At 39.1% G+C, this 19,670-nt stretch overlaps 1 protein-coding gene and 1 pseudogene across 1 annotated transcript in view; both read right to left on the reverse strand.

Moving 5' to 3' along the window:
* CDRT1 (CMT1A duplicated region transcript 1) overlaps nucleotides 1–7,364 on the reverse strand; it is a 34,563-nt gene extending 27,199 nt beyond the window's left edge. The window contains 9 exon segments of the mRNA XM_032208886.1: nucleotides 2,215–2,342; nucleotides 3,567–3,599; nucleotides 3,602–3,769; nucleotides 4,835–4,945; nucleotides 6,824–6,943; nucleotides 6,946–7,191; nucleotides 7,194–7,220; nucleotides 7,223–7,269; nucleotides 7,271–7,364. Of these exon segments, the coding sequence (XP_032064777.1) occupies nucleotides 2,215–2,342; nucleotides 3,567–3,599; nucleotides 3,602–3,769; nucleotides 4,835–4,945; nucleotides 6,824–6,943; nucleotides 6,946–7,191; nucleotides 7,194–7,220; nucleotides 7,223–7,269; nucleotides 7,271–7,356 (966 nt within the window). The 5' untranslated portion in view covers nucleotides 7,357–7,364.
* A 2,420-nt stretch (nucleotides 7,365–9,784) lies between these two features.
* LOC116523927 overlaps nucleotides 9,785–19,670 on the reverse strand; it is a 35,283-nt pseudogene continuing 25,397 nt past the window's right edge.

Genomic DNA, 19,670 nt, shown 5'->3' on the forward strand with positions numbered 1-19,670 from the left:
GACGGCTGGCTGGCCACACCCCCAAACCAGCTTGCTTCGTTCTCAAAGAGAATGAAGGGGGTGTGGTGCACCCAGAGCTGCCACTTCTTTGCAACAGCCGAGGATGGAAGAGGAGCCAAGGAACTGTAGGGAGCCTCCTGCACCTCCCTCCCAGCCTCCAAGCTGTTTTCAGGCACCCAGCTTGCCGGCCTGCCCCCATCCCCATTGTAGGTACAACAGCGGTGGCTTCATGAGATGGGGGCCCCTCCCCCATCTAGCTGCTTTGTGCAGTGATGGAGTGGTGTGGTGTGAGGTGAGTGTGGCTGGGGAAAAATGAGGGAGAGGGGGAGAAGGTTTCTGCTAGGGAAACGGGAAAGCAAGCTAAGTCACCTCAGCGAGCACCACTCTTCCTCTCAGTCACCTCTTGAGGTTGACTGGGTTGGACCCACGACTGCTCTCACCTGCCCCACTTCTCCTCATGGTTAACACCATGTTTTGCAGGAATAAAAGTGAGGATGCAGAGAGAATCTGGAGAGGAACAAGCAGGTTCTGAGCAGGTGGGCAGGCACCTAACATACATGCGTTTTCCCCTCTCGACTTGCCCATTCACGGCCACACGGCTCTGGCCTGCCCACTCCCCCTGCTGGACCGAAAAAGCAATGTGAAAGTTTAGGCTTGATGGCCTGTTGTCTGGGAAGGGGGAGAAAGGAGGTGGAAGCACCAAGTGGGAAAACGTCTCCTTTAGCTGCCTTCAGCCACCTCTCCCCTTAGGCTTGCTGGGTCTAGGTGCTCGTTTTCCTACTGGAGAAATTCCAGAAATCTGGAACCCCGAGAAGACGGCTGTGGTGCTTGAAGACCTATGCGCATTGTGGTCCTGCAGATGCTGCATCAAATGTAGGTATCCTTGAGTCTGGCGATCTCAATTCCTAGTAGAAAGTGAGTGGCAACCTTGCAAGGTTGTGAAATTCTGCTCTGAGAGAAATTTCTGACATTTTGCAAGGCAGCTATCAAAGAGAATGAAGCGGGCGCTGCCCACCCAGAGTCGCCTCTTTTTCTTCGCAACAGCCGAGGATGGAAGAGGAGTCAGGAACTGTGGGGAACCTTCAGTGTGTTTGCACCTCCCTCCCAGCCTATGCCTGTGCTCTGCACCATTTTTGGGTGCCCAGCTTGCTGGCCTACCGCCCGTCCGTCACGTTACAATGGCACTGGCTTTGGGAGATGCTGGCCAATGCTGAGGCACAGGGAAAGGCTGGGGGGGGGGGGGTTCAATGCTGAGGAAGCAGCAGCTGTGGCAGTGGAGAAAACGAGGCTTTTTTGCCAGCCTCACAGCAGAAATTTTTGCCGGTTTGGTGGGCATGGCTGGGGGGGCAGGCATATGACTGAGTGGGCATGTGCAGCCCACTCAGTCACATGCCCCTCCCACCTAGCCATGCCCACCGAATTGGTAATAAAAGTTTTTGAAACCCACCCCGCCTTCCATCCTTCCAGAGTCAGAAAATGAGGACCCAGATTGTTGGGAACAATAGCTAATGCTGTAAACAACTTAGAGAAGGCTGTAAAGCATTATGAAGTGGTACATGTACAATTGCTATGTTTTCTTTATTATTTTAATGTGTGATAGTTTTAATGTTTGTTAGCCACTCAGAGTCATCTTTGGACAAGACGGACACCACATAAATTTAATAAATAAATAAAATTAGAGTGGGAGAGATCTGATGGTTTCCTAAGCTAGTTGCTTTACTCTGCCTAATAATGTGCAGGTAAAACCAGCCCTGCAATAACAATTTACATTGTTAATTGGAGGAAAGAAACACCCACACTAGAGAATAAAATCATTGTAAATCCCTTTTTATGATCCTGTAAATTCTTAATTCAGGCAGGCGACTGGATGGAGCGAGCATTTATAAGATCCTACAATGAAAGGCAAATATTTCATTGGAAATGAGTATAATGTTCGCATGAATAAAAAGTCACTGTACATTTGCTATATATAATAAACATATTAAGTCAGGCAGATATGTTCCAGGGGAACACTCTTCCAGATGTTAAGCTGGTCAGCTGTCAAGCTTAAAAGTTGCCTTCTCAGATGCAGCTCGGAGGAAGAAGAAGAGGACAATAGTGCTAAGTGGAAAGGAAGCTAAAAAGTCCTGCTCCTTTATGAGGCAATTACAAGGAAGGAATTTTCTCCATGCATGCCAATGCTTGGATAAGAGGAAATGAATCTACTACACATACCTGAAAAAATGAAATCTGACTTCGGAGAACATAATTTGCTACTACATCACATTTAACTTGTTTGACCAAAAAGTTCCAGTGCGGACTTACAGAGGCACATCGTGATAAGGTTTTCATGTCTAACATTCCTGGAAAATCCAAAATAAAAAATATTGATTTTCACCAAAATTACTGTTTCTCTCCTCCCCACCCCCAATCAGTTTGGGCCCCATCAGCTCAGTAGAAGAGCAGGGTAGTAACTGAGATGCCAGTTGTTCCCTGGTTACAATAAGTTTAAAATGGTTTGACTAGTATAAGCAGAATCCTCCCAGATTTATTAGAGCAAAATGTGTCTTGGGATCTCTGAGACTTTAGAGCAGGAGCGTCAAACTCAAGGCCCATGGCTGGATTCGGATTGCAGGGTGCTTAGATTTGGCCAGCGGGGCCACCATGGAAACAGCAAAGGACCACCCCCACAGTGCCTCTGCCGATAAAAATGGAGCTCAGGAGAGCTGCAGGCGGACCTGCGAGCTCCATTTTCACGAGCAGAGGGTTGCAGAAGGCCATTGCAGCCAGAAACGGAGCTTGGGGCCTGTTTTCACTGGCAGAATACTCGGGCCACCACAGGCACCCTTGACGCAAAGTGATGTCAAGGCTGGCAATGCCCACCTCGCCATTGGAGGTCAAACACAACTCTATGCAGCCCTCAATGAAATTGAGTTGGACACTCCTTCTTTAGAGCCATAATAACGAAACCAAAATTGAGATAAACATAATAGACTTCAGATTCTAAACTGAAGAATGATTCCATTTGCCATCAACAGGTTTAAAACAACAAATGCAACCAGTAAAACTAACCATCACTCTTACAAGCCTGAACAGTTTTCACACTTTCTCAGACTCAGCAGGGACGGTTCTTGACGGATAGTATATTTTAGGGTTCCATCAAGGAAGGACTTTAAAGCCATTGGTTAAATAGCTGGGCGCATCCTGTAAATAATTCCTAAACTTCCATGTAGCTTGGATTATTTTCATCTTGGCAAACCTTGTTCCTATATCTCTTATGGTTGGCCTCTCTTACCACTCTCCTGTGTTGTCAATATAGCCCTTTCAAATCTCTGGATATGGGAGAAATACTGGCCAGTTCACTCCTTGCTTTTCCCTCTCTAACTCACTTTTGATTGCTTGTTTATCTATTTGCATACATGTTAACTTCTGAGGAACATGGAACATTTATAGCTTATTCAGCACTGTTGCAGTCAGCTACGGAGCTGGGTTGATTGAATGGGCTCCTGCAAGGACAGCATCCCAAACCGGGGGAGGGGGGTGGCTATTGTAGAGAAGAAAAGGTTGAGGAGATATAAGATCCTTACTCAAAATGGATTTTGATAAGTGGACAGGCAATACCGGATGAAATCTTTGGATTTGTTGGGGGACAGCTGAGGAGAAGCAGGTGGAGTGGTTGCGTGCAAAGTCAGTACTGCAAAATAGTTAGTATCACTTTCCAGCTCACTCAGTGCTTTTTTGAAGATATTATCTGATTGTTTGGACCAAATCTTTTGTACATGGATATTACCTGTGGTAAGAAAAGAAAAGAAAAACAAGGTACAAGTTATAATGTGCAGGGACAACAAGGCATTAATGAACCCAAATGCAAAACCTGAGTGATTCATAGATGAACTACTGGATTCCACATTGTTTACTAGGTGCAATAGAGAAAAGTGACATAGATCTGCCCCTCTGTCCTACGGGATTGGGCGGCATATAAATCTATTAAAAGTTAAAGTTAAAGTCTTAGAAGAGTGGTTGAGGGAGGCAGGCAAGCTAGAATCCTGTTAGCCTTTTCCCAATAAACCCTTATTTTTTCAATCTTGACAACTTTAAGATGCATAGATTTCTACTCCCAGAATTCCTCAGCCAAACCTTCCAGCCCTCAATCAGTCCACACACGTGAAATTACCAAGTTTGAAAAACACTACAATAAGTATCACATTGCACTTGTTTCAGAGGCACTGAGGCACTTCTGGGTTGAAAGGATTAGCTGGTGACATAAGCATTGCTGATGCATACCAATTGTGGACCCCATTCATGTCCCCAAAGAAGCTAGAGCAAAGCTCACCCTGCTCCATGGCAGCACTCGGGTCTCAAACACAAGCTTGCTACTTGTCAAAACAGTGTCCTAACCACGCAAGCCACTCTGCTCCTCATAAGCTATCCAAATCCATAGTATTTGTCACCTTACTTGCTAATGGCTTATTATCATTATATGTCAATCTATGTTAAGGGAATGTAAGAGGTATGTTTGTGGGGAGAAATATGCTGTATAATTCATTTCCTCTGCACAGACTTCACCTGTACATGTGCAGTGATCAGCCATTGTAAGAACAAGTTATATACAGGTCTTCAGTCTAATCCAAAATAACATTGCTATCTCCTTATGGGAACCTCATGCTGACAAATAGAACATATACAGAAGTGGGCATAGATTGACCATACTGCACTGGGAATTTTCATTTTCATAATGAAAAAAAAATAGTATTGTTATTCATATAAATGTGTTCACATAAAGAAAACTGCATGTTAAACATGACTTACATTGTATATTGTATATACTATACAGTACATAAAAATCAAACCATACCAAACACGCTGCTTGCTTTTGAAAGAAACTGGGTTTCACCCACTTGGGAAAGTGTAGATCTCATGGGGAGAAGAGGACGCATGTCAGATTTGCTCCGCTTTTCATGTTCTTCTGTCATAGATTGAAAGATGAAATAATTGAGCAAGAACAAACGGAAAGGGAAAGCAGAACAATTTCATAAAAATATGTCTCCAGATGGGAAGACAAGAGAAACCAACTTCTTGTTCTTCAGCTCTTCTACTGAGATTTGGGCATTTAGCAAAAGCAATAGCACTTAGTCTTATATACCACTCAATAATGCTACAGTACTTTAATAGGAAAAGATAATCTGATACCGTTCCAGACCCAACTTTCAGTCCAGACAGCATGCCAGGAATGAGAATGAACACTGTAAATAGTTGCTTCTTTATTGTTGCTTACGTATTTACAAGAATCTCCAAAGACTAAGTTTCATTCTCTTGGGAACAGCCAGATAGAGGCTTCTAGTTGTGATTGGACCATGTGGCAGAAAACAGAAATAAGGCTGAGCTCACCTCTGAACAGTCTGGCAGAAGTTCCCCTCATGGGAATTTGAACAAACAAGTAATTTATTTTGTTTACTCCCCTTGGGAGTAAAAATTATATACACAAGAATACATGTTTGGAACGGTGACATGACAGGATGAATATTTTGGAGAAAAAAAGTTATATTTGGTGGATACCTTAAGGAATGCTGAACATAAGACATAGACAAAATATGGAAATAAAATTGTAAAAATAATATGTTTATTTATTCTCCCTCCAAATGTATATAGGTCGTCCATCTCACAAAACAAGTCACTCTGGGTAGCATATAGCAAATATATATTTATTGTGGGGTCCTGGACACTCTCTGAATTTGGCTGATTTCTTGTAGAAATTTCATTACCCAACAACAACCTCGAGAGCACCAAGGCCCTCATTGTTCAACCTGAGCGGCAAATATTCTCTTCAAAATGTATTGCACATTATGAAACTCAGGAGCAGGAAATCTAGGTGGCACCTTCTCTCTGAGTATTTAGGAAGGTGATAAAAAATGAAGTTCCGGAGAGCTTGTAAAGATTAGAAGTTATCAATAGGATATTCCTGTTAGTGTAATTTTGATAATTCAACACAGAATAAAAGGCTGTAATGTTAGGAAAGATGGAAGGAAAAAGATGAAGAGAACTAGCAACAAGGTGGATGTACTCAGTTCCAGTGGCAATAGATGCATTGTTGGGAGACTTGAAAGAACAGGTTGGGGATATATCCTGATGAATAAAATATATTTATGTGGTCACTAGGAGTAAAAAATAACTTGATGGCACACAATTTTATTTTTTGTATTGTGTTTTATGCTTCACAGTCTATCATCAGGAGTTTGGTGTTACAAAAATTAAGAACATAAATATTACAGGTAACTACAATCCACGCTACAATTTATTTTCTGGATATCAATTTATGCTGCAGTCACATTATATATACAGTATTACCTACTTACCATCGAATCATTCCTTTGCACTTAGTGTATTTTTCTTGAACAACAGATATAGGATGGTATTATAAGCATGATACACAGCAATGCTGCAAGCTAATTGATGATCATTAGATATTTTGAGTGATGAAAATGGGATAATGCCTTGGGTAAACTTCATTGTTTATTTCTTTATTAGATTTTAATACCATCTTTATTAATTTTATAAATAATTCAAGGCAGCAACATACCTAATAGTCTTTCCTTCTCCTATTTTCTCTGCAACAATACCTGGTGAAGTGAGCCCAGAGAGAGTGACTGACCCAAAGTCATCTTTTAGGCTTGCAGCTGCAGTCTAAAGCAGGACTAGAACTCAAGACTCCCAGTTTTTAGCCTGATGCTTTAACTACTAGACTGATGGTGGAACATCAACAACTAAAACCCTGCGATCCCTCCCCCACTTCGCTGATGCTAAAAAAAAAAAAAGCTCCCGCAATTGTGGCAATAGTGAAATTTACCTTTTTCCACGTTTTCAGGCATGGCATTCTCGTGTTCACCTATGAGGATACGGATCAGAGTAGCAGCCATCAGCAACAACTTTGAGTCGCACATTTGCAGCAAGAGAAGTATGTAGTTTGCTTGGTCCAAAAGCAGGTGCCTGCGAACCATCTCCAAAGATCCGCCATGGATTGCGCCAGTTTCTGTGGATCCATTGCCCGATCCAGAGCAGAAGAGGCTCTGAAGGTGGAGCTGACGCTGGAACGGGAATAGTTAAAATCCTTGGCATCGATAGCCTGTAGGAGGTTCCATGAGTATTTCAGGAGATCGTAGCTTTCGAACCGGTTGATGATCCCCATCACGAACGTCCTCTGAGTTGCTTGGCTGCCCGAACAAACCACTCTCGGGTGGAAAAATCTTCCAGGACAAGATGCAGGATTTGCAGCGGTAGCAAACCGGAACAAGTCTGTTGCTTCTCACATCTTAACTCTGGGGCATACTTTAATTTATATTCGTGGGTTGCCTCATCCTCCGCAACTGAAGGTGTCTTCATGACAGCAATCTCTGATTCACGAAGGATAGGTGGAGCAACTGGTAAAATGCAACCAGCCCCTTAATCTCCCCTTGCCTAACTACTCTAATTCGACTCCAAGCAACAGCAAGCCAAAACTGTCAATAAGAACCCGGCTAGTTTCTGTTGGTGGAACGCTTTTAAAAAAAACTCCTAGGAGACCCAGTTGCTACCGTAATTCTCCTAAAATGTGCCTGAGTGGATACTTTTACAGTAAGCATGCATGTAAATTCCATTAGACAAAGGGCATCAACCAATTAATACAAAGCAGGAAGTGCAATTAAACAGCGATCAGCTTCAGAATTATCTGTTAACTATTTACTATCTGTTAAATGTCGGATAGATGTTGAAGATTGAAAAGATGGCTGTTAGATAACTGGGATTAATCTTATTTTAGAAATCCTAAAATCCCTAGGTGGAGAAATCTTGGAAAGCCAGTACTATCCATGATTCATTTTCTATAAATGAACCAAAGGGAGTTATTTTTCTTCCTCTGTCACGTTCATTTCATGTCTTCTCTAAGGCAAATCAGAAACAAAACAGAATGGTCTCAGACTTACTGGTTTGATGGTGCCAAAGTTTCAAGTTTCAGCCATTAATATTATATGAGTTTCAAAAAAAAGTCTTTGTCCGTCCCCCCCCCCCTTTAAATGGGAGAGAGCCATTTTAAAATAATAAATAAGAAAGTTTCCCTTTGGAGAATCTGGCTGGCAGCAAGTAACCAGCATGAATGCCATCCCTCATCTAATGTTTCTTTTTCCCCCCCTGTATTCATTTCATGTATCAAAAATCATGTTTTACTTATACATGTTGTCTAATACATGCTTGACAAAATAAATAAAAAATAAAAATAAATAAGGGGAAGGCTTCCTCCTTGGAATTGACATAGCTTTGATCAGGTACTGAGAAACAGGTCATACTACACCCCAACAGTTTGTAGTACTGAGCTTGCTATAGTGTCTTTCTTTCCATATTCTTAATCCCACATTTTTCTTCCTCCCTGCTCTCTTTCCCACAATGAGCCTCCAGTGCGGGGGAGAACTATCTTCACATTTCTGTTTAAAATGTTCTTCTTAGTATTGTAGGAAGTTATCACCCAGCCCTCTCCCAAAAAAAATGAAATATCCTAGGAAATATTGAAAAGGCAGAATATTTATCTGGACGTGAAAAGGAAGAAACGTGTTTTAAAAGACAGAATAGGCTGCCTGCAGCTTCCTGCCCATCCCCCTGTGTTAATGAGCCATTAAAGCCTGAACTAAGTCCACTTTACATAATAAAGAGTTCTTCCCCTTCAGCTCCAGAGTGATGGGATTAAGGCATGATAATATTGGCCCTTTACCCAACTTGCCACATGGCATCTGAGAACTCAACCAAACCTGGATTCAACAATGCAGCCAGAGAGTTGCCCCTGCATAAACCCCATGGGAGTCTTACAACCAATCTGAATACAAGCTCAAGATCAAAGGCCAGAGGGCGGCATAAAAACTAGGGTCTCAGCTTCTCTTCTTCCCTTTTTCTCTTCTCTTCTCCACCAACATTGAAGGCATGTGATCACCTTTTCTGTTCAGGACTCAAGCCATGTGGTCCTGTCCACTATTAAAAACATCTTTCCAAGCAGCCTCCATGCCTCCAGTGTCTTTTTCCCCACTTGGAGCCAAACCCAGAAGGACTTTCTTCCAACAGTATGAATTCCGCTTCATCCCTTTTAGTTTTAGAAATTTCTGCCATGTCTAAGGTTGAGGAAATACCGTTAAGTTTCATTTTGTTCATATTGTTCTACATTTTTTGGCTAAATAAACAAGCACAATGAGCATTCAGGTCAAAAACTTTATTTGTTTTAGATAATAGTAAGAAACTACTCTCAGATTACATTGAAATCATTTTACTGAAATCAATTAAAAGTTATATTACATATGATTCATATTATGAAACTCTGATTCGTACTATGGTGACTGTATTTCAACAGAGACAAGAAAACATTGATTAGATTTGGTTACCAGCATCACTAAAATTCTTTCCTAAAAGGATGCCAAACGGCATTTTTAATGACATATTTTTTAAATAATTATTCAATGTTAACTATTTTTCATTTATTTAGTTACATTCACATTGAATAAATCTTAATTTTTGGCATGGTTTCAGTCTAAAATTGAGGTTATGGTCCTGTCATACTACTAAAAAGTTAAATCAACTTTAGCTTGAAAAAGTTTGTCCTTTGTGAATCAGATTCTCTGGATGAAATCAAAATTCAAACATCAGTAGAAATAACTGTAATGGTGGTGATGGTGCTATTTGTAGTAAAACAGTCATTTACTGAAATATATTTTGAATGCTTTTATTTTTCAGCACTCCATTCATTTCTGAAACTTTGAACACAGTATTAGAAATTTAGGGCTGGGATGGAGGAAATTTGTTTTTGGGACAATTGCTAATTTATATTTTATGTTTGATTGCCTGAATGTACCAATGCTTCCCATCCTTTCTACAGCCCATAAACAAGTTCTCTAAATCTATGTCTTTAGGGTCCATAGTCAATTCAAAAGTGAAGTTCTGGAGCATATTGGCAAATGATATGAAGATTTCAATTTTAGCCAATGATTCTCCTGGACATACTCTCTTCCCTGTAAAGAGGGGGGGGAAAAGAAGATAAATAGACACAGGGAGTGTGGCTATGTTTGCCATTTTGAGTTATTTCTAAAGATTACAAAGGGGGGGGGGTGCAAAACAAACAAACAATTAATTATCCACTGTCTTATGCTACCCAGAAAGTAAGGCTTCATCTCAGATTAACAGATCTATAAGAAAGATCAAAGAATATAAAAGTGACATGGCAAGGCAAATATTACATGGCCAGTACATTTAAAAAAAAAAAAAAAAGCTGGCAAAGCAAGTAACAAGAAGACCTGACAATGACTAACAGCAGAAAAATGGAAGAAAGAGACTATTCTGATTGTGTACTTTATATGCATGTAATGCATACTAAACAAGAATTGAGAAGACAGTAAATACCAGCTCTATAAATAAGCTGAAGAACAGTGGACCCCTAATTATCTGCTGCAAGAAGATCCCATTCTGTTCATGGAGTAATAGAATAGGACTGACAACAAACAGCAGCATGGCAAAGTAGCAACAATGGTGCATTGAAGGATTAGCAAAAATGCCATTTATCTCCAAGCAACAACTGGTGGGACTATAAAACAGACAAAGTAATGGAAAATGAAGACACTAAATTGCTTTGAGACTTTAGAATTCAAATAGATAAGCACCTGCCACATAACACTCAAGAGGTGACAGTTATGATAAGAAAGACAAAAATATTGATAATAGATGTAGAGACACAGAATAAAGAGAAATACCTGGAGAAAATCACAAAGTATAAAAACTGCAAACAGAACTAGAAAGTCTTGAAGCAAAAGAAAGCAAAGACTGTAACAATAGTAATAGGCACCTTAGGTGAAATCACAAAATAACTAGAGCACCATTTGAACACCATTGGCATTGACAAAATCATCATCAGTCAATTGCAAAAGGCAGCTTTACTTAGAACAGCTTACATCCTGCAATGATGTCTTTAACATCATCAGACAAGAACATCTGCCTACCCAAGGTCCATGGAAAGGAATCAATAAGTGGAACAAGAGTATCAAATTCAGTCTAAATATTTGGTTGACTATGCAACCAAACCATGAGAATTAAAAGAAAGACAAACTTTCTTAACAGGCAAGACCTAACAATATTACCCAGATAACTACCCTGTAGACCTATATGACTTACATTCACATTGGCAAGAAATAGTGCATGGAGAATGACATAATCAGGTTTCCTGAATCTTCCTAGAATCATAAAATTAGGGAAGATTGGAAGGGGTTGCTACATTATCAAGACTACAACACTGGGAAGAGACATTAACTCTCTGCCTCAATTTCTCCACCCTACACTAGTTGAGCCTCTCCTCCCTGCTATTCTTTTCAGGGAGTACAAAAACTAAAAGTAAGAAATAAGGAGCTAGAACAAATCACAGAAGTTTGTTTTTATATATGACAACTGCAGCAGACTATTGTAAGCCCAAAATTGGAAACATTACCCACAATGGAGGAATGGTTGGTGAAGATGAATGGAACTTGCAGAGATGGCTAAATTAATTTTTTAGATTAGAAAAAAGACAATAACTACATTTATTAGCCACAGTGGGTAAGTGCAATACTGTAAACTACTATTGCTGACTGGCAGCTGCCTGCAATTTGGCAGTTCAGATTCACCAGGCTCAAGCCTTCCATCCTTCCAGGGTGGGTAAAATGAGGACTCAAATTGTTGGGGGCAATAAGCTGACTTTGTAAACTGCTCAGAGAGGGCTGTAAAGCACTGTAAAGTGATATATAAGTGCTGTTGCTATTTATGGCTATATGAAAACCTCTTATAGTCTTTTTGCATGAAAAAGAAAAAAATGACTTATAGTTTCAATTATTAGGAAAAAATAGATAACAGAAAAAAGTGAGGTTTTTAATTTTTAAGGAAATAACTTTTAATCATTCTTGTATATGCTGCAAAAGAAATCGTGAGCTTTTAAAAAAATATTTTCATTCTTTTTTCTTCACTTTTGTTTTTCTTTTTTCTTTCTTTTTAGACTGAATTAGTTTTTTACGCTATTTTTAAAACTGTTAATAAATGCTTTTATTACAAAAAAGAAACAGGCAAAGAAAACTGAAAAGAAGAAAATATTAATCTCCTCCAGTGTTTTGGTCCTATCATGAAACTATATCTCCTGCTCTATGCTACATGTTTGTGGCTTTTCAAGAAAAAAAGTCAACCTTTAGTGAGGAGTTGATTAGCAGTCACTATGAATCTTCTGGTTCTAAAAAGTTCAAAATTTTCCTTCATGATTGAATCAGATTCTCTCTGTGATTTCGCCATTTACTATGCATGTTCTGGACAGGCTCATCTTGAAACTAATACAGATTGTGGCAAGGGCAGCCAGGAAGAACATAGGTGAAGTAACAGTTCAGCAGCCTTGTGGGAAGTTATCATCCAGCCCTCTCCCAGAAAAAATGAAATATCCTAGGAAATATTGAAAAGGCAGAATGTTTCTCTGGATGTGAAAAGAAGCATGTTTTAAAAGACAGAATAGTTGCCTGTAGCTTCCTGCCTACCCCCACTTTGTCAATAGGCCCATTGAGATGGCCAGGCTAGCCCACTTTACATAATAAAGACTTCGCCAGCAGCTACAGAAAGGGCATGATAATATACTCAACTGAACCACAAGGCATCTGAGAACTCATCACAGCCTAGAGAGTAGCCCCCTGCATGGCACCATGGGAGTCTGACAACCAATCAGAATACATTTCTTACACAGGAACAGGAAACAGAGAGGTGGGACCTAAACAGGTATAAAAAGCCTAGCAAGCCCCTTCCTCAGCCCTTCTCTTCTCCTCCACCTACATTGAAACATGTGATCACTTTTCTGGTCGGGGCTCAAGCCATGTGGCCCTGTCCAACAATAAACCATCTTTCCAAGCAGCCTCCATGTCTCCAGTGTCTTCTTCCCCACTTGGAGCTGAACCCAGAAGGACATTTCTTTCAACAGCCAGGTAACTGACCAACCTTGAACATTCCAGATCACTAAATTAGCCATAACCCCTCTGTTACCTGCAGAGAAAGGCAAGTAGGCATCCTTCTTTTGGAATTCACCAGTCTTATCCAAAAATGAGCTAGATCAAACGTCCCAGGATTATCCCAGCAGAGAGGATCAAAATGCACTGAAGCCCACAATGGAAGAACAGTTGGTGCCCTTTAAGGAGACAAGAAGATACAAAGAGCAAAGGTGGATTTTTTTTTCCCAAAAAAGAAACAGGCTGCTCTTAATTCTTTCAATAATGTGAATTCTTGGAAGATTAAAAAAGTAAAACATTGATGCAATTTACAAGGTACCGGTGTTGACCACTGCATATTCACATGTTTAAGACCTACATAAAATTATATTAGTGTATTAAAAATATACCAAGACTGAATTGTCTTCTATGTTTCACAACACACAATCTATATTTATCCATATTTGTATTATTAAACTTTGCAACTTTCAGATTATTGGTGGAATTCAGGGTAATTCCTAAATTCTGAGCTTCTCTATTGTGATCTAAATTACCAAAAGAAAATACTAGTCAAAAGTGGGAGTGATGTTATTAAAAATTCTTGAGAAATTTAAAGTTAGCTATTTAAGGTGTCATTTGTTTTCTTCATCAGGAAAAACTTATTTTGAATTATTTTTTGAAATGCCCCTTGTGTTCATACGGTGCTGCCTTGGTACAGCAGCACCATTATAATTTAGTGGCTTGGATACATTTCTCTATGGTGCTTTTTATCCAGAATGAGGTTGGGGGATTAAAACATCCCAAAACAATACAGAAGACCAGAACAGAGACAATGCTCACTGATAATGTTATACTTGGCCTTCACCATTCTCTGGCAGACATTTTTTTCAGCTTGGTTTTTCCTGCAGGCATTTTATTATCTGATTAATAATATCATCATCCCTCCAAAGTGGAGAAATAAATTGGTTGTTGTTACAGCATTCTGTGGAATTGGGGGATTTTTTTCCCTTGACTGTTCTGTTTATTTGAGTGTTAAAAGGTGTGTAATGGGGAGGATGTACTCAGGGCTGCAGCCTCTTGCTTTCATCTTTATTGTTCCTTTTGAAAGATTTATCAATTAGATTGGTTACATATATTTGATGATAGCTCATTTTTCAAGTTCCAAATGTCTAAGAATATGTTGCATTTTGAATCCTGTTCTGATCAAAGACATCTAAAGTTTCTCAGTTGAAATTGTGGTTGAACCTGCCTGTGTGTTGTGAAATTAAAGAACTTTTGTCATATCTTCTGACGAACAAACTGAGATTGAGATGTCAATTTGCATGCATTGAAGTGAGCTATTGCTATATCCTATTAGTATGCAACTCTATGTTAACTATATGGGCATTTTATACAATGGCAGTAAAAATAATAATCCATTGAGAAGTTTGAAACTTTTTAAAAAAAAATATGGATACCAAAAGAGAGTTTTCATTAGAAATCAAAAACGTAGGAACTAGTGGTTCAGGAAGGTGCTTCTTTTAACAGAGGAGATTCTGAAGTATTGTTTTATTATTTTTATCTTCCGTTCAATCGTGTCTAATTCTGTGAGATTTTGAGGACAAGTCCCTGCAGCTTTCTTGGCAAGGGTTTTCAGAAGTGGCTTGCCAATGTCTCCTTCCTAGAGCTGAGAGAAAAGTGACTGGTCCAAAGTCACACAGCTGGCCTCCCAGTTTCAACTCTGCTGCTTTAACCACAAGACCACCCTAGTTCTCTAATATACTTATACACATTTATGTTCATCTTAGAATATTTATAGCTTCCAAAATCTGACATAAATGTTTCATTATTATATTATTTTACAACATTAAAGCATATAGCAAACATTTTTATTGTCTATAAAATTTTAACTATATTTTAAAGATGATGTTTTAATATGGTTTTGGCAAAACTGTTGAGGGAGGGAAAGTTATTATGGTAGGAATATATTTTTCCAGACTCATTTCCATTCTTTGTCTATTTTTCCTCTCTCAAAATTAATTACCTGTTTAAAAAACTGCAACGTGCCAATTAGCAGTTATTTGGGAAACAATTATTAAAAATGCCTGTACATATGAAGATGAAAAACAGATTCAGTACCTCCAACAAAATATTACTTTCTTCTATCAGGAAAGCAGAGATTTTAGAATCCAATAGAGACAAGTTAGATTCATTATCCATCATTTTTACTGATAGTTGAAGTATCTTTTTTCCAATCTGGGAGATGATTTCCATAATTATATTATGAATAAAAGTTTAACAAGAAAAGCATTGATCACCTTTCTAAACATCCTTACTACTTGGTGCAAGAGAAAAGAATTATTTTTTATAACTAAAAACCTTGAGGGAAATTAATGAAATTCTGCAGGATGGAAATTGCCAAGAATCATGAATAACATTTGCCTTTGCAAATAAGTAGAGAGTTCTGTAAAAACCTAGTGTCCTAAAAGTTCAAATGATATTAAGAAAATATATGCAGCAATTATAGCAGAAGTTTAATCATTCTGCAATTATAGTTACATACTGTATCTCTGCGCAAACAGAATCTCAAACTTCGGGATTTTTTTATACCTGAGGGATAAACTGTCCCTTGAAAATCACATTCTGGGTTGTTGTACGTGGGAAGGTCTCACACTCCCAGGCTGAAAACACAGCATCTCATGAGCAATGCATTGGTGTATGGCAGGTTCACCTTATCCTCCATGGAGGGCTGGCGGTTTGGTCCCACAACCTCATCGATTTCCTGTTGGATTTTTGCTGCAATGAACTACACATTGTTATAGTCCAGACCTAAATCACACTCATCTTTATAGAGCAGATAACAAAGATGCTCAATATGCCCTTTAAGAATAGTTAAACAAGATATCCTATACTACTCTCCATTTACTTCTCCACTTGATACTTAAGAACAATGATAGCAATTTTTTCTGGCTGGATGTAGAACTTGGGGAAATCTACCACCAATTCCCATGCAGAATGTGGGCTAAGCTAGTTGGGTAATTTGAAAGTTCATTTTCCCACCCAATCCTCTTCTCCATCTCCAGTACAATACATTAACTAGGTAAATGTAAAGGTTGCCCTGTCCAGTTCATGGGTGGATTCCAGCCAGCTTTACTGCTGGTTTGCTTATGTGTGCATACGCAGTTCAATTAAATTGTTCTGTGCATGCGCAGAACTAAAAAACAAGATGCGATGGCAGCCGGGGAAGGCGGTTTGGGGGTGTAGCAGCCTTGGGTCTCTGCTAGTTCCAGCGACCCAGGCCACCATACCATTATCAGTTCGGCTGAACTGGGCCAAACCAGTAGGAACCCACTGCTGGTCCAGTTGCGCCTGACCTCTAGGGTGCGATGCTAATCTCTGTTTCTTTCACTGAGAGAGCCAATATTGTCCAAGACATTTCCATGGGCATATGGCCAGCATGGCTATATGCCAAAGGAGCACAGACAGCAAATTCTCCAACTCTTTAACTGTAAGATAGTGGTCATCCAAATTATATAATCTGGATGCAGCTGCTGCATAAATGTTCTTGGAGTCAGAGTTGAAGAATGATACTTTGGTGCATGAAAGGACTTGTTTTCTGCTAGTTTCATACAGGTCCTCCAAATGACAGTATATATCCTGCTTCTGATCATAGAAGAGGGTAGGAGAATACAAATATGGCTACATTTTGTAGTTTTATCTGTACCAGGTCACTTTCAATGATGCACCACACTTTTTGAACCAAGTTACATAAGGAGAAAAACTGAGAAATCCCATCTTCCCCAAGAGCAATGATGGCCATTGAAAAGGGAATTCTTTTCTGCCCAGACTAAACAAATGCAAGACCATCACCTTTCAGTTACATTTCTATTAAGTGGATAGGCTAGTAGTCAATTTCAGAGCTTGTCAATTTCTATATTTCTCCAAAATAATTATTGACCTCTCAACCCCTAATAGATAACAGAGAATTAGAGTTATCTCTCTTTTGGCTGCCATGTAGTGGACTGCCATATTTATACAGTCAGATGAAACCATTGACTGAGTTGTTGGAATTTGCAACAAGGCTATATTTACATCAGTTTACATTCCAGGATATAATGCACTTTTAAATAGTAGCATTCTATGAAAAGAAATAAAGAATTAGAGCTTCCAACACCCACAATCACTAAGGAATTTCCTCATCTTATATGTTAAAGGACAAGAGATTTTCCAATTATGTTGATTACGATAAGGATGGGCTATTCAATTTCAAAGCTTTGCAATCAACTGATGGGTCAATAAAATGTCTAAAAAGGGGAGCAGGGGGGGACCACCATATGACACCTCAGACAAAATAACACTGTAAACAGATGATGGCCCCCAGAACAAAGCATATGAAGGGGTTCCACAAGTGAAATTCCAACATAATGCTACTTGAGTAGAGTAGACCTTTGTCTTCAGTTGTGTCACCTTAAGCTTCCTCAAGCACCATGAATTGTCTCAAAGGAGACATTTGATTTTCAACATATTCCTGTTGGAGTCTCTTAAACCAGCTTAAGCCTTCCTTAGCAACAGGATAGAGGTTCTATTGTGAGACACATTGTTAGTAAATGATAAGTGGGTATCTTATACCACAATAAGGATGCTGAATAGGTAGGAGCCTAGCGATCAGGGGGTGCAGTGCAATATAAGTGTGGCAGGAATTGTTGGTTGCCTGAGGGACGGAGGAAGGTGTGTGACTGGCCTGCAAGACATGGCATGGCTGGGTAAGGGAACTGTGTTAGTGGCTGGCATGGCACAAAAATGGCATGACCCAGAAGGCTGCAACCAAGCTAGGGCAGAGCACAGGTAACTTATCAAAATGATTTTCAACCTTCCCTGCTAGTTTGGCCCTCTGATATCCTTGTGGGAAGCCAGCAAGGAAGGTTGTAAATCAAGTGACTATAGGACCTTACAGCCATAATAAGAGTGAGCCAGTTGCCAATATTCCAATATGGTCATGGACCAAGAAGTTGTTTGATGGATGGTCCTTGCTTTGAGGACTGGTTGTACGTATCATTTATTTATATCTATCATAACTTTAATGGATTCTGAATGAGTCATTGTTAAATGAGATATCAGTATTTGAAATATGGCATACATTTTCAAACATTGTTAAAATTATTTCAATTATATTCAATTTCAGCACAAATTAATAGGGAACATGATAAATACTTCTGGTTCTCAAATTACAATATACTTTTTTTTATGTGGAGGCTTTGAGGGTTCTTCCCCTCATTACAAGATTGATTCTTACAATATGTTTGTTAACACAGGTACTGTATATGCAGAATCACCAAGGAAATATATTTAGAGTTACAGTATATAACATTTAATTAGGTTCCTACTATTCGAAGTTTTGTTAGTAGACTAACTGGGAAAGCGTGATCTAGCAGTTAAGGCACCAGGCCAGAAGACAGGAGTCTGTTCTACTCCCACTTTGGGCATGAAAGCCACCTGAGTAATATAGGCCAATCACTGTTTTCTCAACTCAATCACTCTACTCTGTTATTAGGGGAAAAATAGGAGAAGGAAGGAAAACTTGCATGTTCTCCATCTTGAGTTGCTTCTAAAATAATAAAGAGCACATAAAAATCTAATAATAAATATTTGGAAACATGGGAAACATGCCAACTCATAGTTTTTCTTTGCAGGATATCTGGGAATCTATATTTAAAAATAATATATAATATAAATATTTAAAAATCATTTCATATACTGCTGGACTTCTGGGAACCTGGCCAGAAGGATAATACCATATGCAATAGCATTGGCTGTGGTATCTGTCCCAGCAAGTAAGAGCGCAAACACAGTCATGATTAAGTCTTCCATACAGATAACTTTAGAATGTTTGTTCCTGTAAAGTAAGGTAGAAAAAAAATAAAAGGTAGAAGTTATAGTGTGTAACTTCATCATCATGTCATAAAAATTGTCCACCTGCTTCTCATTTTATTTTTTTCTAGACCAATTTCGAGGGGAGGCAGGGAATAATCCAAAATGTAATTCAATGTAACTTAATAGATGTTTGGATCAGATAGATCAATGTTTAAATGAAATAGAAACAGCTGAGATGCAAATGAAACAAATAACATCTTTTTCTCTCCTGTATCATCAAGTTTTCCCCAGATTCCTTCCAGTTATGAAGTCATTGTAATGCAGAAGTTTCCTCTTATCTCCTCTTCATCGAATCTCCTCTCTATCTCCATCTCACAAACTGAGCTTTTGAATTTGGCTCTGAAGCATTACATTTCATTCATAAACTTTCTATTCACTGTTATCCCCTTCCATAGACCTTTTCATTCTGGCCAAAAATCCTTAATGTTCAAAGGATATTCTTATCTCATGACTCAAAGCATCCAGATTAATCTTGCAATGAATGTTTGCTAGCCCCAGTCCAGGAATCTGGCACATTGTTTTGCTCTTTCAAATAGTACCCAAAAGCCTAAAAACAAATAACAGATGAGTAACTGTGTCGAACTACACCCTCCTTTGCCAGCAGAAGGGACATGGGAGGTTTCCCAGGTACTGTCCAATAAGGACAGGGACATTTTTAACCCTCTCCTCCTTTATAAAATAAAAAAATGAGAAGGAAACATCTGACAGAAGCATTTTCCTATTCCACATTTTTAAAAAGAATTCAGTGCAAAGTTCTAGAATCATACTATTGATTTTGTGGCTGTTATTTTGTTTGATGTG

The sequence above is a fragment of the Thamnophis elegans genome, chromosome 2 (assembly GCF_009769535.1).
Source record: "Thamnophis elegans isolate rThaEle1 chromosome 2, rThaEle1.pri, whole genome shotgun sequence".
Lineage (NCBI taxonomy): Eukaryota > Metazoa > Chordata > Lepidosauria > Squamata > Colubridae > Thamnophis > Thamnophis elegans.